The sequence below is a fragment of the Leptinotarsa decemlineata genome, unplaced genomic scaffold, assembly GCF_025532065.1.
Source record: "Leptinotarsa decemlineata unplaced genomic scaffold, Ldec_3_MD MMD2_tig00026299_RagTag_RagTag, whole genome shotgun sequence".
In the NCBI taxonomy this organism is placed as follows: Eukaryota; Metazoa; Arthropoda; class Insecta; order Coleoptera; family Chrysomelidae; genus Leptinotarsa; species Leptinotarsa decemlineata.
Window position 1 is genome coordinate 10,388,976 of NW_027412676.1, and position 25,434 is coordinate 10,414,409.

The following is a 25,434-nucleotide window of genomic DNA, read 5'->3' on the forward strand; positions in this document are numbered from 1 at the left end:
CTTCAGACTAGGAAAAAAATGATTCGACATTTTCGAACCATTCCTTGCCATGCAACCATAAGTTTCCGAATCAAAACGATACGGAAATTTTGCACTATGCAAGGAAGGGTTACAAACTCAATTATTTAGAATCCTTGGAAATTCACAAGAATAAACATTGCGGGTGCAACCTGTTAAATGATCAAATCGATTTAGTTTACTCCCCGGTTTTCAAATTGGCACATCCACATTGTAAACTGTAAATTCAGGTACTCAATCAAGCCAAGTACCTCTATTAGTACCTACAGGGGTAGTATATATGGGCTAATGTAATGAACCATTGTTAGTTCAATGTATAAGTTTGAAAATGTCCTTATAGCTCGAAACTGTAGTAACGTTAGTTACAAATAAAAGTGGTAAAAACATAGAAAGTTTCAATTCTCTTTTCTTCACACAAAAAAAGATTGATTGAAAAATACGATCTTGTAGCATCGGTTTGCCAGGTCGCTTGAATTTATTTACTCGCGCGATAATTTTAAGATATTAATTTGAAATGTACTGCAATTATAATGGGAATGAAATTCTTGAAACTATGAAAATTTTTGCAAAGACCGCGATTTTGGGGACAGAGCGGCTCTGAGCTCTCCCGCTGCTGAAAACATGACCACAAAATTGCTCAGCTCATGTGTAGCTGGGGTAGCTCATGACAAATTAACGTCTAGCATATTGGTGACGCCAAAAATGTCATCCTTACAGATGCAATTTTGGCGATTTGAAAAATATTTGAACAATCTATGAAGGATCTGAAACAGCATTATAAATCAGTTTTTCATTACATCCGAACATGTTTTCCATATCAATGTTCCCAATGTTTAAAACAGAAGCTATTTCTGAACATCTACTGAACATCATGTACGGTTTAATTGATGCAACAGTTTTGAAAGTTCAACTCCAGGGTCTATATGACCAACTCGTGAATAGTGACTTGTCAACATGTTCAATTATATTCCTTGATTGGATACTTCAGAAAATACAATATTCAGGTGTAAAGATTGTGAAGATTAGGTTTATTGCGGAATAGTAATTGTATAATTTTTCAACTTGAATTCTCGTTATTTTAACACCTCGACACATGTTTCGATCACTAAGTGATCATCTTAAGAGAAAGATCAAACTTGATCTTGAAGATGATCACTTGGTGATCGAAACACATGCCAATGTGTTAAAATGACGATTTGGTGTTGGAAAAAAACTCCAGTAATATTCATTACAACACCAAAGGTTCCAAACAGTGAATCACAAGTAAACCTATACACAGATAAAGAAAATAAGCAGATTAGATGAATACAGTATGACGTGGTTTTAGCATATACACTGTCTTTTCTTATCTATAGTAATTTAGATCTACTTTATGTACTTTGTTCTGGATAATAATGAATGAAAATGAAAGTGGGTTGATTTTACTACGATACGTAGCTAATGGGAATGCGAATATCCATAAACCTCTCTATAGGTGGCTTGGGGAGTTATTAAAATAACCTACTAAGAACACGAGGCTAATGATCAAAGAAAAATATTGTTTTTTAAGTAACGACGATGTGCTTGGCCATTTCATAAAACAAATAAGAACTAGAAAGATAACGATTCTGACTGATAATAATAATAATAGTTTTATTGTCCAACAGTTACCCATTTACAGGACAATATAAAATTTTATTCACAATACTCAATCATTAACGGAAAAACAGATATAAAACAAAGAAAAACTAAATCTAATTACCTACTTCAAGTACACATTAGCAATTCTAATAATTTTATGAAGGTTAGTGAAGAATAAATCACCATGAGCACAAATGCTATTGAAATTTGTGCACATAACATATATTGGGGAATTGAGCATAATGTTAGTTCTTGCTCTGAGAGGTCTAAGAATGGATTGAGATCGTGATGCTGGCCGTAGTACATTGAAGTTAATTTGTTCAAGAATTTTAGGACTGTCAACTCTCTCATTCACTAATTCGAATAAAAATATGAGCGACGCACATTTTCTACGATGCTCTAAACTAAAAAGTTTCAAACGTTCATATATGACATCATTACTGATACCTCCCTCAGGGTAAAAACCATCTATTCTGAAAATTAGAAATTTACAAAACTTTCTTTGAACTCTTTCAATGGCTATGTTATGATTCTCATAGAATGGACTCCAGACGATACTTGCATATTCTATCTTCGAACATACGTAGATGACGACTGATGCCACATGATAGAAATATTCCAATAACGAGACAAAAACTAGCTGAAAGTTTATTTGTTTCATATTGGAAACTGGCCAAATGCTTCTCAAATAATACCAGAAGGAATTGGAATTGATAATGGACTACTCTCAACACTGCTGAGGTGTAGGTATGTTCAGTACAAATGACAGATGAAATAGAGAGGTTGCCTATATCTTTCAAACTGAAAAACACTTATGAATTGTTAGACAATTCACATTAAGTATACATAGATCGTTACTATTTTAAATTAACCAGATAGAGAGAAGTGAAAAATAAACGCCGACCCATAAGTGATTTCTTAAAAAGACAAAATTCAATTTATCCAAATGAGAAATTGATCTCTATACCTCTTTGAAGTTTTTATCACAAGAACATAACTTGATCTCTATGAATAAAATAAAAGTTTACAATCTATATAGAAATATTTCGTTTCAAAAACTAAAATAGAAGTATGTCGTCATTAATACAAATGACGAAATAATATGGTTCCAGAAAGTATTCTTAAAAAAAAGATAAGCTCAAAGGTCTGATAGCTTACATAGCAAATTTACTAAGAGTTGAGTGAACTTGTTATTACAGTGGCTACAAAAATTGATGAAAAAAACTAGAGGTCCGTATTTAAAAAATATAAGTCAATTATTAAATCTAGATCTAAATAGTAGAGGATTAGCTTAAAAAGCGGCCTGTACGAGGTTGGTTTGAAAAGTTTTCTCCCTAACAAAGACACATTTTTCAGTTTTTTTTTTATTTTGCAACAGTCTCCTTTCAACTCTACACACTCCTCCCTGTGACGTTCCCATCTCTGTAACCCATCCAAACAGTACTCGGCGTTTTTCTCTGCAAAATAATTGTTCGCTAAGGTGACTGCCTCTTCATTTGACGAAAATCTCTGTCCCCAAGCGCAATTTTTATATGAGAAAACAAAAAGAAGTCGCTTGAGGTTAGATCTGGCGTGTAAGGCGGTCGGTCGATCAGTTCTAACCATAATTCGTGGATTTTTGCCATGGCAACCGCTAAGGTGTAAGAGGGTGCGTTGTCGTCTTGGTAAAACAGGATTTCATTTTTCAAATGGCAAATGTGGCCCTTTTTCCGCATGTTCTGTCTCCAGCTTCTCAAGTGATGATGCCTAGTATGCTCCTGTAATGGTTTTTTCTTTTTGTAGACCACAGTTTGGACTATTGTTTCGGGCATATAATGGTGTATCCAAGTTCCATCTACAGTTATTAATCGGAGCTGAAACCCGGATTTATTGCGCCTAAATTTTAAAACTTAATAACAATATTCAAACAAAATCTAATAATTATTGGATAAATAATTATCAATTTCTGTAAGGTGAATGTTCCAAATATGATGAAGATCATTTCTGTCGATATCAACTTAATTGGTGTAATATACACTTTTTCACTCCACTTATATTTTCTATATAATTTCAACATTTTATAATTATGGTTATTTTTACCAAATTTATATTTGACTTTCCTGTCAGCATATCAAGGGAAATATTCTGAATGAAAATTTAAAAGTCTGGCAGGAGTAATTTTATATGAGTTTTTCCACAATCAAACTCAAAACTCAATGGATTGCTTCCTATCTTTCCTTCGAAGTTTCGTAGATGGAGAAAAAGAAAGCCAAAATGATTTATTTCCCAAAAATTTATTTCTCCTCAATATATCTTTCAATTTAAATTCAAAATATTCGCATGAATGAACAAATCATAGAAGATTCATTGATTATAATCATTATAACATAGTAATAGTAATATATTATGAGATTATTTAAACTTAAAACTTCTTTAAAAACAGTTGTTTTTTAACCATATCCCAATATAACTTTTTTTAATCATTTACATATTAGGTGAAAATAATATTTTTAAAATGAGATTACACTATGAAAACACACTTATGTCTATTTTCCCCGATAGTTTTATTTGTTGACTAGTTTCGGTTATTATACACCATTTTCAAAACTAACTAGATTTCATTCAATAAATTGATGGATGTAGCCGTTACTACGTGGTAGAAAATCATAATGAAGAAAAGAGAAATGAAACTTTTTATGTTTTTCACCACTTTTATTTGTAACTAACGTTACTGCAGTTTCGTCCTATACGGACATTTTCAAATTTATACAATAAACTCATGTCTTTTATTTGTAACTAACGTTACTGCAGATGATTTTTTATCCGAAATGACATGTTCTGGTACCTTATATCAACATTTCTACCAGTTGTAGAATGTAATGTAATCTAGTTAGTTTTCAAAATGGTGTAATAACCGAAACTAGTCAACAAATATAAAACTATCATGGAAAATAGACAAAACTGTGTTTTTATAGTGTATCCTCAGTGAACATGAATTTTCACAAAATAAACAAGTCGTCAATCAAAGAAGTAATATTTTAAAACGTCCTTAATTAATATTTGTTAGTGAAATTAGGTATGCTAGGCCCGTCTCAGATATTTGATCTGTTATCGAAATAATAGAGGTCATCCTGAATATTACTGTTCTCAAAACTATTTTGTTGCATAGTAATTATTTTTCATCTTCGGATACCCCTCAGTGAACATTAACACTGAAAACGATCATCTGATATTGTACCAATCCTTCAACAGTCACTGGCAACCCTACCCTTTCCCCTCTGTTCATTCAGAAAGTCTTGAGAATAAACACTTTATTGCAACTCAGGAGGAAATCTTACCTAATCTATGAAATCTTCACCAAGTATAAAACTAATGGGTCTGATTGAGAAGTATTCATTGTTCCGAGACATTTGCGGAGAGCATCTATTTATTGAGTGATTTTTTCAAAATAGTTTAAAATGTGCGCTCTTGCAATTAAGAAACATGTGTTTGTTGCAGTATTATGTGGATTAATGGTGCAGCACGTTTTGAGTGTGAGTTTCTTTTGTTATCACTAAATTACAGCACGATCAAATGATCAGTCGGACATAAACCATGGGCAATTATTCAATTGCTATGTTGAGAAGGTTGACAATTTTTAACTTGAGATTGTGTTTCATTCTTCTAGAGAAATTTATTGGCATGAAGAACATTTTACCAGTTTTAATGTCAAAGATATGAAATTCTCACAGAAAGAAAGAATCATATTTGAATAATGACGAATGCAATCCAATATAAATTTTTGAAATTCAGTATATTACCGTTTCAGTATTCAGTATTTCAATGGATATGAGGGTAGGAAAAAATAAACCTAAATTATCGTGACACTACCCAAAGTTTTAATAATACATACTAACATAGTTTAAGTAAAAGCATAACCAACATATTTTGATACTGTTAAAATAATTTCATTAGAGGAATTTACTGAAAATTATTCCGAATTACTGAAACAATTCGTACACAAGTTATACCTAATGAAATGAACTTTAAACGTTCAAGCCAGTCGATATACCTAGACAGTAGGTTGAATGGACTGACGCCTATCAGAAAACAACTACTCCCCTGGCTAATGCCACGAATGGCTAGGGATTATATCCGACAGACGTCAGTGCAGGAATCTTCACAGAAAATTCCCTGCATATGCAATTGGCAATACAACTGAAAGAGTCGACCTTCAATTTTGGAACGGGCACACTTGCAGTCCGGTTTCGGGCTCATTTGCCACTCGTCAGTGCAAGATAGTGACCATCATCGACCTAAAGTCAATGATATTCCACAATTGACAATCGAATTCTTTCATAGTATTTCATTCCTTTTCCGAAGTTGGAGCGAACATAACAAAATGTCACTCCATCTAGTGGACGAGGTACTAACCAACTGCATATCTGTAATTTGCCCGATTCCTCTGAATAAGGAAGAAAAATTTTCTTATTAGTCAGTGGACTATGCTTGAAGACTGGCAATAGACAAATCTAAAGAAATGAACGTTAAACGTTCAAGCCAGTCTCCTGCACTTACGCCTGTCGGATATAATCCAACGCCCTTCGTGGTATAAGCCAGGGGAGTACTTGTTTTCTGATAGGCGTCAGTCCAGTCAACCTACTGTGTAGGTATATCGAGACTTCGAAAATTCCGATTTTCAATTGTGGAATATCAGGTCGATGATGGTCACTATCTTGCACTGACGAGTGACTAATGAGCCCGAAACCGGTCTGCAAGTGTGCCCGTTCCAAAATTGAAGGTCGACTCTTTCAGTTTTATTGCCAATTGCATATGCAGGGAGTTTTCTGTGAAGATTCCTGCACTAACACCTGTCGGATATAATCTAACGCCATTCGTGTTATTAGCCAGGGGAGTAGTTGTTTTCTGTAGTTGTTTTCAGATACCTACTGTGTAGGTATATCGAGAATGGCTTGAACGTTTAAAGTTCATTTCTTTAGATTTGTCTATTGCCAGTCTTCAAGCATAGCCCACTGACTAATAAGAAACATAAGTTATATGCTTCATATAACTCTTAATGACATCTTCTTGACAATGTAAAAAGTACGGAAGCGCAAAAGAGCCACATATTTTTCATAATTTTTTTCTAGGAAATAACTAGTTACTCTAAAACTCGAAATTTTGAGAATGAAGTCGAAATTTCGAGAATAAAGTCGAAATTTTGAGTTTGAAGTCGAAATTTCTAGATTGAAGCTGGAATTTCGAAAATAGAGTCGAAATTTCGAGTTTCAAGTCGTAATTTTCAGTGAGAGCAACGCCGGCAAGGTTCGTGCTTTGTGTTTCACTGAGCCCAAACACAAAACATTCAACAACATACGTCTCTGTTTCGATCCGCCAAAGGCCTCACTAGGTTGGACCACAAATGCATTGCTGGACTCAACTGTCCTGATAGGTCAAAGTAAGTAGGGGAGATTACATCTTCTCTTACGATCCCATGCATTTGTGGTTCAGCCTAGCACCACTGATGAGGTCTACGGCGGGTCGAAACAACGTTGTCTGTTGAATCATAAATGCTTTGTGTTTGAGCTCTAATTCACAACTAGTTGCCTTGTAGTGGAAGATGCAGGGAAAGACAAAGAATGAATCTCGTCGGCGGTCGATGTCAAAGGTTGGCCGCCTTGAGAAGGCTTGTTTACCTTTGATATTCGAGGATTGAGATCTCTGTCGATCTCATAGAGGGTGTCTTCGTAAGTGGAGAGTTTAACGCCCTCTCTCGAAACTACGAATTTTATCTCGAAATTACGACTCTCAATTCGAAATTTAGACTCTAATGTCGAAATTTCCACTTTGAACTTGACAATTCTACTTCAGTCTCGAAATTTCGAATTTAATCTCGAAACTCTGACTTTCATCTCAAATTTTCAACTTTAGACTCGAAATTTTGACTTCAAAGTTAAAATTTTGAGATCAAAGAAACAAATCATAAAAATATATGGCCCTTCTGATCTTCCGTAGAAAAATATGAATTGACGTATTTCCATATCCCTTACGTAGATTTTGATACCACCCTAGCTGGTTCCGGGCACACTCATCAACTTTCTCGTTTCCCAGGACTCCCGACTATCCTGGTATAAATTTATTTTTTTGTACTTCAATTTCTTCAGCTATGCTCTTTATTTCCAGATCACTCTCTATATGGCAATTTTGATTCATCAGTACCCTGAGTAGGGTGTAGCTTTTCTTTCTGCTCATTTGGTTGAGTTTTATCTTTCCTTGCACTTTACAAGACGAATGTCTTTAGACTGAGCGAAAAACGGTATATTTTTACCCCCACGATATATTCTAGCACGTAAATTCCAGGATGTAGACTCAAGAGTATCTCTGATGTTGTTCATGGAAGGTTTTTCTGTATAGTTTTCTTGTTGGGACTATGTATATGCGAATATTATCATAGGTAAACTACTATAGTATCTAATTCACTCTCCATTTTATTATTCTAGATAATGTTTTCAGGTCAACCTGTGATCACTCCCGTACGTCCAACCTGGCATATCTTCAGTCCATCTTATTGCAATATTCAAGGTCTGCTGACTATACAATCATATTTTCAATTAACTAGGAGTACTGAATAGTGGTTCAGACAAGATCGTAGCTCGACAACAGTAGGACCAGAACCCCCATCTTGGCACTCTGCTATCTATTCCACTTCTGTTACCACCATAATGATAATCTATACCAATCTTCTTCCAAGCATACATTCTATCTACCTACAACTAGTATCGTCGATCCCTCTTCTTCTCAATACGTGTATGATTGATTTTAGGTATCTTAGAAAGAAGCTCAAAGTTCTTCTTTTTTTACATACGTAAATTCTGTTTTTTCCACAACATGAGTTGGCACACCTGACATGTGATTTGTGATGCAATGATTTGTATTAGAGAGTGAAACGTTTCTTTTATGCGTGTCAATTGGTTTTTTTACTATAATGTTTTGTAATGTAACCATAATAATTCTTTATAATATAAGTAGGCATTCCAGAGCCAAATTTGCTCTCTTTGATGTAGTAGAGGCGATTTCTCAGGCTTCTCCTATAAGGTTAATTGAGTCCTGCGATGTATTCGTAGTTCAGCCTAGCACCACTGATGAGACCTATGGCGGGACGAAATACCGCTGTCTAGTGTTGGATTATGAAAGCTTCATTTTTGGGTTCTGCTGTCAAACAGTTTTTGATGTTGAAGTACCGTTATCTTTTGCAGCATCGAAGTTTAGGATTCTGATCCACTTTCTTTGCCATTCGTCAATTTTTCCTGGGAACTCTTTTGGGGGCATCCAGTTCAAAATTTGTCATACTTATGATTTCTCACGAGGATGCACCCAGAAAAGATGTGTTTTTAATTACTCCCAGGTATTTGTTTTCAGATTATATATTGAGACCTCAGATTTTTTTGGAAAAAATTACACATACCTTCATCTGCTAGAAACTAGTATCAAATAGATATTTGTTGTAAAAAGTTGGACGGGAGTCACCTACAACTAGTGAAGTATATGTATAAATTGAGTATTTCTTTTCTCAGTTTTTGTACCAGAAAGTTTCAATTTGTTTGAACATTTACAAAAAAATCGATAAAAAATAAACATCAACATAATGAAAATGAGGAAACAAATCATCTGATATACAAAAGGCATTGAAATTATAAAGACGGTAGCACTGTTCACATCAACATTTCATGTTCTAAATTTATTCATGATGTCAATGAAATTGCCAATATTTTATGCGTTAAAAAAATGCTAGTAACAATATGAGAAAGTTAATGTGATTAGGATGGATTCATTATCCAAATTATTACTTTCATCAAACTACCACGCCCATCACTAAAAAATTATCTGACGCTATTATCCAACAAATCGTGTCAACAGTCAAGCCTTTTATCTAATTACCTGACTTTTATGGCCGAAGGGCCCTGCATATCATTGATCAGAATAGTCCTCGCACTTCGATAGATATATATATATATATATATATATATATATATATATATATATATATATATATATATATATATATATATATATTGTTTTTATATTATTTGTTTCTCCTCTTCTCGAATCATAATCCATGTACGCTCTGGTTATTCAGTTTATTTACATACAGGGTGTTTACTGAACATGCGGCAAAAAATTAAGGGACTATTCCTTGGACTTATTTATCCTTTGATGATTTTTGATAGGGCACTTTGTTTCGGAGATACGGGGCGAAAAAGAATTTCGACAATAACAATTTTGCTAATTTTAAGTAAGAACGGTAGAAGTAGAAGAAAATGTGCTGGCCATAATAGAAGAAGGACAATTTGGACCATCTGTCACATGGCTTTTGCGCACATTAGTTCAAATCCCTCAACTACTGGCGCTTATTCTTTTTACCGAAGAAGCCAGTTTCTCGAGAAGTGCCATAAGATTTTCCACAATAACCATGTTTGGGCTGAAGAAAATCCACATGAGGTGCTTGAAGATCGCTTTCAATATCAGTTCTCGTTAAACGTTTGGGTGGGAATTGTAGGTGACTTCCTAATTGGACTGGTATTTCTGCCAGGAAGAGTTACCGGCGAGGTATACCGCAATTTTTGGGAACAAACGCTACCTCAGTTTCTGGAAGTTACAAGAAATGCAATGTGATTTATGCACGATGGTGCACCATCGCATTTTAGCATATTGGCTCGAGAGTTTTTAACAGTAGGTAACACATACGGAGAATGCTGGATTGGATGAGGTGGACCTCACTTATAGCCTGCTTGATCATCGGACTTAAACCCTCTGGATTATTTCCTATGGGGCCACCCAAAATCATTCGTTTATATACTCCTGTGGAAGATGTGGAAGATTTGAGAAATCGGATAATTGCTGGGTGTAACGCAATCAGAAATGATCCTGCTGTTTTGGAAAGAGTACGGGAGTCGATAAGGAGAAGATTGAATTCTTGCATCCGAGCGGGGGGCAGTCATTTTCAACAGTTTTTGTAGATTGAGAAACATTACATGTAATTTTTGGTAATAAATTGTTATTGTTGAATTTTTTTCGCTCCGTATCTGCGAAACAAAGCGCCCTATTAAAAATCTTCAAAGGACAAAATATCCTTAGAATAGTCCAAGGAATAGTCCCTCAAATTTTTGCCGCATGTTTAATGAACATGCATACCTTTTCAAAATAAATTCACCACAGATGACTTGAGTTGTACGTATTTGCTGGTCTCAGATTTTTCGTTTCAGATTTCGGTAAAATCAAAAATCTCTGTGCATAGACTTTAATTTGCACGGTCTAGCAAATTGAAATCTAGGCACAGAGATCTCGTAAACTGTAAGAAATAGAGAATAATATGAAGTGTATTGCCTAGTTTCGAATAACTTGTTTTTCAGTTCCGGTGATATATGAGAAAACTGAAAATTTCGTATTTCAATTTTTGCTGTATCCTCTTTATTTGGTGAAATATTTGAAAAAAATTTATCGGTAATATTCATAAAATAAATTTTACTCAATATTCCTGGAGTCAACAAATTAATTGGTTCTCATTGAGGCCCTTTTAATCGCTAGTGATTTACCATAGCTGGATCACAAAAACTTCAACCACCAATTACCCCTCCCCCCGTTGCTTTCAACTATGTCCCTGATCAAATAAAAATTCAGTCCTGCCAATTTGTGTTGTGGACCAGGATGAGAGCTATCAGGAATGTATACAAAAAATACTGGAATTTTTCCTATAGACATCAAATTATAGACGCTGGTTATTTCTAATCATTAAGGTATCCAAGAAGGGTAACTACTAGTTGTTTTCAATTTCATATGTAAACTCAATGTTCGGCAATCTGTTACCTTATTTTTGTATTAAAATAATATCATCTCCACCTAAGATCCAAGTCCGTGCTTCCACTCCAAATATGTTCATGAACAGACAAGCCCTTAAGGGGGACAGTCGATTGCCCATTGCCATGACTTCGTGCTATTTGTAGAAACAGTAGATGAACTGAAAGCAGTTCTGTTCCTCGCTGATTTTTGTAAGTTGTTTTTATTCTTCGATTACTTTTCCACTGGGACCATTGACCTCAGAAGATCCCTCAAATATTCAATAGTTTTTGGAAACAACGGGATTACATCAAATGATACAGAAATCTCTCCATCTCGCTGCTTTATATCTCCAAATTCATCTATGAATTTACGTGAATTAACAAAATTTCATCTTCAATGGGGAATGTTCCTCCTGACGAAAATCAAGTAGTTTGAGACAAACAGAGATTACATATTTTAGAGGCGTGCTGTTCTTTTTACTTATGTTCCGAGTTCCGAGACATTCTGTGACATATGACATTTTGTGCACCTAACCATCTTCCTCTATATAAATAAATAACAAAACAACTGTTGTTTATGTGGCTTGTGTAGGTGGTATTGAACTATAATTTATATTTTGCCTTGATTGTTAATTTATAAAGATAATTTTCCTTTTTTAAAGTAGAATATCTAGGTACGTATAAATTATTTCAACTTGATATAGGCGCTGTTGCCAATATGTGAATTAGAAACAAATCCCTTTAAAAATTAAAACCCAGCATTTGAAACATCAATTTGAATACTTTTCGAAGTGAATTTGAAAAACTCATGAATTAAACTCAACTTTATTTTGTTCAAACTTGCATTTGCTGTAATAACCCAAATTGAGGAACATTCCCCACTGTGAGACTGAGAGAGTTTCAAACTGTTTGGGTATCCATTCAACAATTTCGTATCTAGGAAACTTACGGCGGAGGCAATTGGTAGCACTGACTTGCCAGATTTGTGAATTTTAGGTAGACCGTATATTTTAGAAACTGTAGGATTAGAACCCTGTAGTCCCCTGTTCGATGAAGAGAAAGGCTAGATGGACTGCATGTAGACTTGTGCACATTGCCAATTGCATAAATCAACTTAATGCAGAGTGCAACACAAACTGTTGGTTAACCCTGGATGTTCTCTGACGTTATGCCTCCAACTATCAACTAAGAACTGCCTTATAAAGTACTGTTCCCGAGTAGAGCGGACTGAATCCTCCAGGAGAAGGGAATATTAAGAGCAGATAGATCAAAATCACCTTCCGGTTCTGGTGCAGGTGTTTTCAGTCGCAACGGAAATTTACGCTATTGAATTGTGTGCGGAGAGATTGGAAGAATCCAACCTCATACACAAGTCGATAAAAATATTCTCGGATAGTCAAGATGCGTTGGAAGCTCTTGGCTCCTACCAAGCTTCGTTTAAATTGGTAGCAAATTGTCAAAAACGACTCTCCTCGATAGGAAGACTTAACAGATTGTCTTTGGTCTAGATTCCTGGCCATACTGGTCTGGAAGGCAATGAGGCTGCTGACTCCCTTGCAAAGGAGGGTGCTGCAAGTAGCTTCCTCGGGCCAGAACCTGTCATTGACATCGCTTTAGGCTTTATCAAACAAAGATTGAACAACTGGACGACAAGAAGATTTATGGACTTCTGGCAGAATCCTACAGGATTGGCTCACTCCAAGGCGTTTATTCATCCTTCGAAGCTTGATACCAAACAGTTGTTGGATTACAGTAGTGAAGAACTTCGATGTCTAACAGGCCTTCATACAGGTCACTGTCATTTGAATCATCATATGCAGAGGCAGTGTGTGTCGCCTCTGTTTGGGAAATGATGAAACAGCAGAGCACATACTTTGTGCCTACCCCGCAGGGGACCGAATCATGTTTTGAGAGTTCGGCAGAACCGTACTCTTACCATCTAACCTGAAACACCACTCACCATACAAACTAATCGGCTTCGTTAAGAAGCTGGGTGTATTTGGTATAGTGTGAATAGGTATGAGTCACAATAAACCCTTGCGGGTTGCGGTGGAGGGTCGAATAGACCCACTCACTCTCTTTCTTTACCCGAAATCTTTGACGTGTTTTTGAAAGTGAAAGTGTATCCTTTCAGATGTAGAGACCAGTTTTAGAGTAAAAAAGTAGTGAACTTCATCTCCTGAGACGCCAGTTTGGATGGTGAACGTGCGACGATAAGAGTGTTGCAGTTCTGGTGTTTGGAAACAGTGTTTGTTCTGAACATTCAACACCTTTCACGTGAATATTTTAATATATACACGCACACACTTTCTATTTGATTCATTCCAAATTTTGGCCTAAATTCCCCCTTGCATAGTTACCAATAATGTTAATTGATAATATTCGAAGCAAGAATGAAAGAAAACAGTCAAAAATGTCTAACGATCAGTTGAGAAATGTTTTGAAATTCATTTATGATGCACCGAATGAGATGTTTCTAATGTACAGAAACTCATTGATTATTAAAGTATTTGGTGGATGTCGACGACAAGAAATTGTGAATATGCTAGTTACCTAGGTAAAAAACAGAAAATCAGTTTTCGTTTAAATATACCAGAAACAAAAATCATTGTTGACAAAGCTGGTTAACGGAAAAACATATTTTTTTTTAGATAAAATGTATGATGGAATTGGCCGACACTTGATGAAAATCCATAACTAACGTATTCAAAAAACACTTTTTTGTGAGATTTTCACCAAATGATTTTACAAAAACGCAACACGTGTTTCGCCATTCAATGGCTTCTTCGGGCATGTACTTTACAAAGATACGCCTGAAGAAGCTATTGTATGGAGAAACACGTGTTGCGTTTTTGTAAAACTGTTTAGTGAAAATCTCACTACGAAGTGTTTTTTGAATACGTTAAAGAACTAATGAACAGTTTGAAGATAAAATACTTTTTCTGACTTATAAATAAGATCGCTATACCGTCCAGCCAGTTGGAAAAAATATGTTTGGACATTTTCCGTTATACATTGCAAAAATCTGAATATGAGCGACCCAGAGGTTACTGTATACTGTATACTGCGTCGAACATTGGCAGTTTCTCTGGTGAAGGCTTGAAGCCAATATAACCACTTCAAAGTGTCATCGTGGATGGTTACCAAAGAATATTCAGAAGGCACTATACCTTCAAAAATAGTTTTCAAGAATGTTGGCAGACATACCTTCTGGATCTACAATTAAATTACAGAAATCTTATACACAGATTTTGAAACATGAATCAACAATGTCTTGCTAACACCAGATGCTTCCCGAATTGGAATTAGATGAAATAATGTTTATCAGACATTTAAATAATAGATACCTACTCCAATTTCATTATTTGAGGTAATAAGTAATAAGTGAAGGCCCGCACGGGCATAAAGTACAACATTATGTAGTTGATAACTAGGCCATATAACAGTAATGAACTATAATACAATTCCAAAATAGTGGGCACTAAATTCTCAGAAATGACTGTCGTTTTTGCCTTATTCTGCGTGGCGTATGGAAATTATACCAAACAGCTAAGGAAAAATTATGATAGAATATATAAAATCACAACCTTGACAACAATGTTTTCGTTTTAATGCAATAATATTTCTGGAAATTTAGAGCCTACTATTATGGAATTGTACTATAGTACGATATCACTATATATTATAAAAGAAGTCCCCCGCTGCCCTAAAACTACCGAACGCATTTTTATACGGTTTTCACCAATAGACGGTGAGATTCAAAAAGAAGGTTTAAGTATAGATTTAACAATGCGAAACTGAGGAGCTACACAAAAGTCCCCGATGCCATGTGCCTATCTTTCAAGGATAGTTCACTGTACCGTTTTATATTCGAACAAATGGTTACATATAATGTGGAAATTGGAAAGGTATTCAGATCGATGAAGTATTAATCCTTTGTTCAAATTGAATACGTTAGTAACCTTAAGCATATCATGCATATCATGTAAATGCCCTTCAAACCATACAATTTGAATTGATATTCTAGGTGTTATGGCAATATTAAAAATATCGCGCGACAAAATAACTTTAAGGGGGCTCACAAACCTATGCAGCATGTGTGATAGTAACAATATTTATAACAAACTAGCTTTTTCGCCCAATAATGAAACCATTTACAGAGCAATTTATTGAAGTGGGTACAATGATTGAGGAAAATATTCATGTGAAATAAAAAAAAACTACAAGAAACTGTTTATAACATATTCATGCTATATGATTACGAGTAAAAATGTCAGAATTGTCGCATAAGTCATAGTACATTTAAATAATAAATTGGTATGAGCTCTGCTGCATAAAAAAAGTTAGGTCCTTCTAGTTGTTAATCGAGGAACGAAGATGAGACAACAATACGGAATAGTCAGTTCAAAAGTTTATACCATAATACCTATTACATTCGTCAGTTTTAACAACGATATAAAATCAAACTTGAGAGGAATCTCGATGTAATCTGAATTTTATAGTAGATATGTTCCTTCTGTTCTGAAACAGAAATTCCGAGAATTTCTGGACTTCTTCGATAGGAAGAATATGTTGACTGTAAATAGGACTTCATATCAAACAGCCATATACTAATTTTGAACAAAAAAGTAGTTATACATAGAAGTGAGTGCAAAGAATTATCAACATTCCTGCAGTTCGTAGCAATGAAGCTACATGCCATGAGTGATGAAGAAAGATTGCAATTGCGTTAGTTCTATTTGAGTGAATTTTATCGAGTTACAAGCAGATGCGACACTATGAGTGAAAAAAAGTAGCCATATATGCTTTCTACCAGTGCAGAGCAAGGTATGGTCGCTAGTAAAATATATATGATAGAACTGACCGTTTATAACGTTTTCAAAAAACACACTCTAATGTGAAATTTCTACTTGAAACTTTACAAAACCACGACACTTGTTTCGCTATACAATAAAAGCACCATCAGGCGTCACAATAAAAAATGTTGAAACCAAAGAATTGGACGTAGCCTACAGAACATGAAATAATTTCAGTAAATTCATTATAAACAATGAAGATGAGACTCCAGTGTCGGATAGATCGGGAGATTACAAGTTGGCTTGTGGTTCTTGTTCAACATTTCATATCGGACAAACTGGAAGAACTTTTTTCAAAAATATAAAAGATCATAGGAGTAGTTTTTTTGAATGGGAAGACCAATTCAGCATTTGCGAACCATCTTTTGACAGAGAGGCGCAAGATTATGACGTATTGCATTTGGAAGAGAAATATTCAAAACCCAACCAATTGGAATGTTCAGAAATCAATAAATATATCAATTCGGGATTATTGTTCAATGATCAAATAGATTTGAATTGTTTCCTTTCATTGAATTTAGGTTGCGTTGAGGATATTGGTAGTTAGGATAGATCTCCAAAGTAGGTTAAATTGTGGCTTGAGTTTTATGAGTTGGTAATCATGTAGAAATTCATCAGTTGTAAGGGTCATGATGATTCAAATTATTATAAAAGTACGACACAGAATTTGTTCAAACGCTATTGTATAGCGAAACACGTGTCCCCGTTTTGCAAACGTTCAATCGAAAATCTACTAATTCATATTAGAATGGTAGTAAACTGGGTTTAAATAACTTGATTCTGTTGGTTACGTTTAATATCAGTCCCGATTCTAATCTTTCCCCGAAACGGATGTTATACAAGTGTCATCCACCACCGCAGGAAATAATTGTCCATCAGACGAACATCCGATTTCCATTTGACCATCACCGACCGAATTGAATGAAACAAGCGGAGTCATTCGTAACTCTAGTTTCGAATCCGGATTTCTAGATGGCTGGGCGTCCTAATTTCAACTTTGCGAACGTAAAGAAGATACTTGTAGCATTGTTTCGATTACGAAAATTTTCATCTGAGTTGATGTAAACCTTTAGTAGGTCGTGGTGTAATTTGATCTGGTTTTTTTCTGGGAAATTATTATTTATGTGAATGTTGTGCGATCCCGCGTAATTGTCTCTATTGTATAGGCATTAATTTCAGTTACATATTTACATAATTGTTTTAATTGAGTATATTGTAACAAATTCCTTGTCGCGTATTATATTGCAATGGTTTGCAATCAAGTTTTCGAAAGAATATGAATATTTCAGTAATACGGGGTTTGAGACAAGTACAAAAACAAATAATATCAATTATCATATTTCTCTTAGTTACAGTTACTGAGTGGAAAGTTATCTAGCCAAAAAAATTTTGGATTGCTTCGTTTGCTATGAAAGAAATGTATTTTCAATCTAAAAATACTAATATTGGGGAACTCAAATGGATTCTATAAAAATCGATTACTCACAAAAATATCTCTCGGGAAATTTATTGAATCCAGTATTTACCTAATCCTAGATTTATCAAATCATCAAACAATTTTATTTTCAGATATAATTTGAAAACTACAAATCCTTATTGAGAATCTATGAAATTTGTCTTCGTAAATAGAAGAACGTTTTTTTAATTTTATGAACGATGATTGAGTGTGTCATGAATCCATATACTTTTGTAATTTCTATATGAATTTTGAAATTTACTTCAAAATGTATAAAATATCAAGAATAGCAAAAAATTATCGCGATTGAAAAAGTTCTCTTCAAGTAAGAAGTACACTACCTATATTTTTATACTTAGATGTAGATATCAAACATCCTGAGTTTGTTTATTTGAATGTGGTTGACAATGTCTCTTATATAGATAATGCATAAAAATCGGACATCTTCAGTGCAAAAATATTCAAATAGTAGTAAAATAAATGAACTAGAATGAAATATTTGATTAGGTTGAATATGTGGAACGTATATCAGAATATAAATATTGAAACAATTTCATTCGGATCATCGAAGCGAACAATTTTTTTTATGGAAAGATATATGTATGATAGCAAGATCAATTATAAATTAAATATCACAATAAAATCAACTTTCCGGTCTTCACCTGCCCATAGCTACCTTTGCCTGCCATATAGCGGGCGAGTCTCTCAACCTGAAATTGAAATATTTTGAAAAATATGCATTGTTCAAAAATTTTTCAAAAAAATGATTCATTTTGAGAGGGTTATTCATTGAATTAACATCAAAATTTTTTTGCATTCAATTTTTGGACGGCGATCGTAATTTGGAAATATTAAATAGGATACTGTTTATTGCAGATTTGGATTATGACTAAAACCTCTCCTAAAAATATAACCCTTTCAATTTACACGAAAGATTAGTTTGAAACCTTTTCAGTTTCATGATTCAGTGTTCCTTATAAACTTAAATTAAATTACCTGTCACATATAGTCAGTGGGCATACTTGAAGACTGGTTATAAATCAAATCGTTTGAAGGAATAATTCGTACAGATCAGTCTCAACTCCCAACACTGTCTCCCTACACTTGTCGGATATAATCCAACGCCCTTCGTGGTATAAGTCTGGGGAGAAGTTGTTTTCTTATAGGTGTCAGTCCATTAACCTACAGTGTAGGGAGTTGAGACTGGCCTGAACGAATTGTTCCTTTAGATGATTTGATTTTTAGCCAGTCTTCAAGTGTGCCCACTGACTATATGTGAAAAGTTTTTTTCCTTTATGTTGATGATAGACACTACCTTGCACTGGCGAGTGGCGAAATATCCCGAAACCGGTCTGCAAGTGCGTTCCAATAATTGAAAATCTATTGCGGCAGTTGAATCGCCAACAGCATCTGCAGGAATAACTTCAGTGAAGAATCCTGCACTGACACCTGTTGGATATAATCCAACGCCCTTCGTGATATTAGCCAGGGAAGGAGTTGTTTTCTGATAGTTGTCAGTCCATTAACCTACAGTGTAGAGAGTTGAGACTGACCTGAACGAATTGTTACTGTGAATGATTTTATATTACCTGTGAGTTTCCCCGCTTTAACTTTTCAGAAGGCCTGACTTACATTATTGGCTTCGCCTTCTCTTTCAAATGAAGCAATTGTTCAAAATAGTGACATTCGACTAAATTCCACTAAAGTCGAATGCCACTATTTTATATATTATATAAATTTTATTAATACGCATCACTGTATACTGTACACATATGAAAAGTGTGTCTGTTTGAATTTGACACAAGCAAGTATCTGCTCAATCATATTCTCGTGTTATAAATACCCATTTTATCATAGATAATATCACAATAACTTTCATTTTCTCTTCATTGAGGTGACTAATGATCTGATTCTTATATCCACACTGAAACCGTTATTACTTCTGTGAATGAGATATTACAATTTTATCTAAACAGTTATTAGATAGACAAAACTATATAGAGTATTTCATCAGTTCGGACTTTCATTGCCCGTGCCTTCGAGCTCTGTAATACAAAGGAAGGTCTCGAAAAGGAACAAGGCATCATCAAAAATGACCTTCAAAGGAATGGTTACTCCAGAGTGATGGTAGAACAGGCTTTGGCTAGAAGACAGCAAGAGCTCCACAAGAAAGAGAAGCCGCCACAACCAGTACTTGTACTTCCCTACATCAGAGGATTATCGGAAAGGATAAGAAGGATTGGGTCCAAGTATAACATCAGGACCTGCTTCAGATCTGGGAACACTATCCGTAGAAGCCTCACGAAAATCAGGCCACCAAACGCGGATTGCGATTCCAAGAATTGCATTTACCGGATACCCTGTGAGTGCGGAGAATCATACATCGGTGAAACTAAGAGGCCATTGAAAGTTTGCATTGCTGAGCACAAGAAACACACACACCGAAGAGAAACTAGCAAATCCGGAATAGCAGAGCATGTTTGAACTCATCAACATAATATCCAGTGAGCTCAAGCTGCAATCATTCACAAAGAGGAACACTGGTTTAGGAGAAAATTCAAAAAAGCCGCATATATGTTGTCCAACAACGCATTTAGTCAAGCTAGAGTAGAGATACGTAACATATGGAAACCTCTAATCAAGCGAAAAACTTCCGCCAAACGGTCATCTCCCGCTAAAACCAATGAAGCGGTGAGAGGGAAGAGGGGATAGGTGCGTGAAAGCACTCGAATCCAGTCCAGTTATCACCCGAAGACGATTGTGGATACTAACAATCGAAACGTCGTGACGTAACTTGGTTTGCAATCTTTTAATTTTTATTTTTTTGTTAATAATATTTTTAAATTTTCAGCTTTCATTATTATTTCTATTTTTTTTTGGTTGTTGCTTGTATGTTATTTCTTTGTAATTTCAGTTTTTTTATTTATTAAAGTTGTTATTTTCGGTTATTCTTTTCAATTTTTTTTCAGGGATTTCAAATCAATTTACATTATATTAGACAATGGAAGTTCCAAACATTGTCAACCACCTTCAAACAAAACTATATAGAATTATACATAACATTCAAGTTAATCATAACTTCCTACTGACCCTTTGAATATTTATGTTGAAAGCATTTTTTCTTGATGCCACAAACTATAGAGAAGTTAACGTTGTCGGTATGATTTTCGTTAATAAAACAGATTTCTTTATTACCAAATCCAAGTTACCGAAACACCAACAATCGATAATTGAGCATACCTACCTCCAAGGTTCCATATTTCCTGTATTCTTTCAACTGAATAGTGTAATTATATGCACCTAATAATTAAAATTTATTGGTTTCTTTGATCTTGAAAAATATTATACAAAGATAAAATCCAAAGTCATATCTCTTATTACATACTATGAACCACGAACAACTAGGTCTAGTTCTTGTTTGTTGTACTCACTCATATAAACAATAGATTCATAAATTCATGGATCATTCGCAATTCAATTGGTTTTGTTGACCTCTATTTCTTGGTTTTCATTGCACTTTGGTTGAATTATTCTGATATATTTTTATATTGGGTTGTTTCAAAAGTTTCATCGCTTTTTATGAGTCTACTTCAAACTAAGGCCTCTCGTCTACTGGGAGCAGAAAGATGCGAACTATGAAGCAACGAATTCGTACGAAATCGTACGATGCACATCGTCCATTGCTCAGAATTCGAACGGAATCGTAGTAGGCGAGACGGTTCTTTGGAACAGGTCTTTCAATTATTCTGATGAAGAAATATTCACTTTGATGGGAAACGTGGGTGAATCCCATTTACGCAAAAATAAAGGAGTTCGGTGAATTATCTCATTTGTGGCATGATCATCAAATCGACGATGACCACTACGTTTCTTATTTTCGAATGGAAAGGACATATTTCAATACATTATTGTGACTATTTTAGCACTAGATCGCAATCAAATCCCTGCAGAACGGGATCGGTTCGCTGGGATTTGATCAATGGTCTCCGAAGGCCATCGGGGAAGTTTTAATAGGCAATTCTTTCACAAGATTGTTGTCGCTAAGAACATCTGAGGCTGAGTGATATGTTTACAGATGAGCTCTATGACAGATCGAAACCGTGTTATCTGGTATCGGATCAAACATGCAACGTTTCCGGACTCTGTAGTTGAAGGTTTTAAGTAAAATCTATAGAAAGACAGAGATCGATTGCCCATTTGGTTGTCGATGTTGAAGTTTGACATTGCTACGGACTATTATCAGGAATCGTCGTTCGACTTTCATGGATAGAATTAGAGTTTCCTATCGATTGCTGATATGTCATCTCTGTATAAGGATTCGTCATGCTTATTTCTAATTGATGCTTGTCTTTTTTTGCAATGACTTTAACTCGGAACCCTTTCATTATTTTTAAAATAATACGTAACTTTCAAAATGTTAATAATTTTCTCTACATTTACAGCAAATAGCGGGATACATACCTGGACAAGATTATCCAATTTACCACGAAGTGCCCCAAGGACTATCTTTCAGATGTGATCAGAGATTACCTGGATATTACAGCGACCCCGAAGCACAATGTCAAGTAAGTTTAATATATAAGCAAGTTTAAACAACAATAATTATCTTATTCAGATCGGAAAGTAATTGCATCTAAAGGCTGACTTTCGACCAAAGACGGTCAGATGTCAATCTTGCTGAAGTGCCCATCAGTAGGACTGACGACCGCTCCAGGAGAGCGGGGGTGGATGGAATGGTGTATTCAGTTTTCCTCACAAAATTTATTTTGTGGGGCGAAGTTTTTACTCCAGGGCACTCAACCCAGGAGGGGGCATTAGTTAACTATTACTGTGATGATTGTGCGGTATTTTGTCTTAGAAATCCTTAACTTGGCGTTTTCTGGTTTATGCAAAATTAGAGATAATGACATCGGGTATTATGTGTTGGGATTTTTTGTATTTGAGGTTAGTTGGGATGACAAGTTGAGGTGCTGTCAGGATTGGGATTTATGGATTTAGAAATTATGAGTTGTAGTTTTGTATGTGTTGGGTTCACATTTCTCAGGAATTATGATTTAGGGCTCAGTTAGGCATTTTTGGGATTAGGAAGTTGGAAAGTTTTAAGTTATGGATTTATAACAGGTTCAGGAATCGTGCATTAGAGTATTGTAAAAATGAAGTACGTAGGTTCGAAGGTTCTGCCCAACTAATAATTTTGATTTATAAGTTTGAAGCCGTAGAACGTTTCCTATCGCTGTTTCATAGATTATTCACAATTATATTGATTCCAACAACTCATAATAATATTCTGATAACTCCAACTTGTATGTTGAAACTCGAATCGACAAGAGTTACAGTTTTGGTAGTGGGAAAATATTTTTGTTTCATGCAAAATTCTAACGAATACCTGATTATTTTCAACAAATTTTCATTTATTCAGGTGCACACTATTTTTGCCAATATTCGTTCATACAAGTTAGTACATTTATCTTCTATGTTGTACTCTGTTTTACACATTTTGATAGGTACCGTTTTCTATTAGAACACCTGAGATATCATAAAATATATTTATTTATCTATATTTTCTTGTAATATATAAAATAATAATTATTAATATCTACAAAACTACAAATGAGGCTAGAAACAACATGTGATGAAAATGTACTGTTGACCTTAATTCTAGCCTTAAACAAGAGAAAAGTAAACTAGAGAAGAAAAGAAGAAAAACGAGAAAGGAGAGAGGAAAGATGATGAAAAAACATGTTAATTGTTGATACTGAAAAGTTTACAGAAAAATAAAATCTATGAAATCAATGACTTTCTGATTGACCAGCAATGAGATAATTTTTGTAACAACACTGGAATAAAGAAAATTCACTAACGCTATATTTTTGTGGAATATTACTTATTATGCGAACTGTATATGTTAGAATCGTCGATATAAAGTGTTCCAAAGGGGGGGGGGTAGAAACCCTTCAAACCCCAAATTCAAAGTGTGTCCATCGCTACGAACTCTTATTTTGTTATACAAATGTGATGAACATTTGTTTAATAATATTTCATGGAAGAGAGTAGCCGAGTGTAAAACACGTATATTTTCCATAGTTAACCATTTTGTTTCCTTGTGTTTATATATTGATTGAATGAATCTATTACTTTGTTAGATAGATAATACTGAAAGAAGTGGAAAGTTGAAAATGCACCCAAAATTGATATTATGTATTATACTTGGAGCTGATAAACTAAAATTGAATCTGAAATATCCACGTCTGTGGTAAATTTTTTAAAAATGATATGAAAACATCCAAGAATATTAATTTATTTATAAAACAATAAATCGACAATTTTTCAAAAAACCCAATTTTTTCAAAAGCAAGGTTAGACTCGATTCTTTCTTTGATAGAATTTCAAGAGGTTCTTCTAAAAAAACGTGTTAAAAGAATGGTTTCTGGGCGAAAGGTGTTGGAAAAATCTACCGGTGAGAAATATTTACTCACGCTGAGTATTTCATGTTATGCATTGACATTCGATTTAATTTCTGAATTGTACTTAAAGCGATACCATTTTCATGAAATGTTTTTTACAGGTATGGCATTGGTGTTTACCTAATGGTCAGAAATATAGCTTTCTTTGTCCCAATGGAACAGTTTTCAACCAGTTTGCTAGAGTTTGCGACTGGTGGTTCAATGTAGATTGTGCAGCAACTCCTAACTATTATGGAATAAACGAGGATCTCTACAGGATACCCCCCTACACAAATAAACAGAATCAAGAATAGTAGTGGATACCTCCATCATATCTTTGAATTATGTACAGAAGTGTAATTAACTTATTTATATTTTTTTAAATACACATTTTTCAATGGAAAATATTTTTTATGAAATAAATACATTTTACGATCAATGAATATATTTATTGTCAATGTTACCAAAAAATAATAACGCCATCAAGTTCAGCATTGGTGAAAAAAATTCATAATAGAAAGGTGTTTATATAAAATTACATCCGATACTTACCTTCAACCTGTCATGAGATTTCATCAAAGGTATATACAGGGTGTCCCTGGACTTCCTCTTTTCCTCTCGGGAATGTATAGATGGGGTCAAAATATCACCAGTACTTCATATAACTTTTTTTCCTAAAATCCTTCGTTACCAAGTAACGGGCCCTCGAAATTACAAAATGAAAAATGTTTTTCTTTGATAACTTTTCAAGTGAATATTCAAAATCATCAAAATTTTGGTAATTGACTGAACAAATGAATTCCTTCGATGAGCTTTCATGCAGGAGTCAGTTGTTTTGCTACAAAGTCAGGAACGGACTACCCCCGATGGTCCACACCCCAAAACTTTGAAATGACAGATATTTTTCAATATTTTTCAACAAATTAAGGTTACTTGGACAATTTTATGAATAAAAGTACTCGTGTGAAAAGTCGATCGGAGCAACGAGTCTTGATAAAAATGTAGTTTCACTCGACGACATCAAACCCGCTCGTCCACCATTATTTGAAATGAATAATTATCAAAGCAGAAATAATAATGATAACGTTAATTCAACAACATTTATCCTGAGATGTCTACCATTATTCGAAAATATTAGTTTTTAAGGAAAATGGAAATGATAGGTGAAATGTTCATAACGAATTTTTATAATGCAAACACGTTTAACTAACGAAACTCAAGAGCCTCAAGAGCAAACAGAAATGAAA

The 25,434-nt window shown here is 34.6% G+C and overlaps 1 protein-coding gene across 1 annotated transcript; it reads left to right on the forward strand.

Moving 5' to 3' along the window:
* The first annotated feature begins 5,020 nt into the window (after positions 1-5,020).
* Cpap1-f (cuticular protein analogous to peritrophins 1-F) lies at positions 5,021-24,620 on the forward strand. The gene is made up of 3 exons (XM_023159690.2): positions 5,021-5,150; positions 22,187-22,309; positions 24,310-24,620. Exons 1-3 carry the CDS (start codon positions 5,076-5,078, stop codon positions 24,499-24,501), a joined length of 390 nt encoding a protein of 129 aa, XP_023015458.2. The 5' UTR covers positions 5,021-5,075; the 3' UTR covers positions 24,502-24,620.
* Positions 24,621-25,434: the final 814 nt, after the last annotated feature.

Coding starts and splice junctions, on each gene's coding strand:
- Cpap1-f (XM_023159690.2), top strand. CDS start 5,076: ATGTGCGCTCTTGCAATTAAGAAACATGTGTTTGTTGCAGTATTATGT. Junction 5,151..22,186: donor TGGTGCAGCACGTTTTGAGT/GTGAGTTTCTTT, acceptor CTACATTTACAG/CAAATAGCGGGATACATACC. Junction 22,310..24,309: donor ACCCCGAAGCACAATGTCAA/GTAAGTTTAATA, acceptor TGTTTTTTACAG/GTATGGCATTGGTGTTTACC.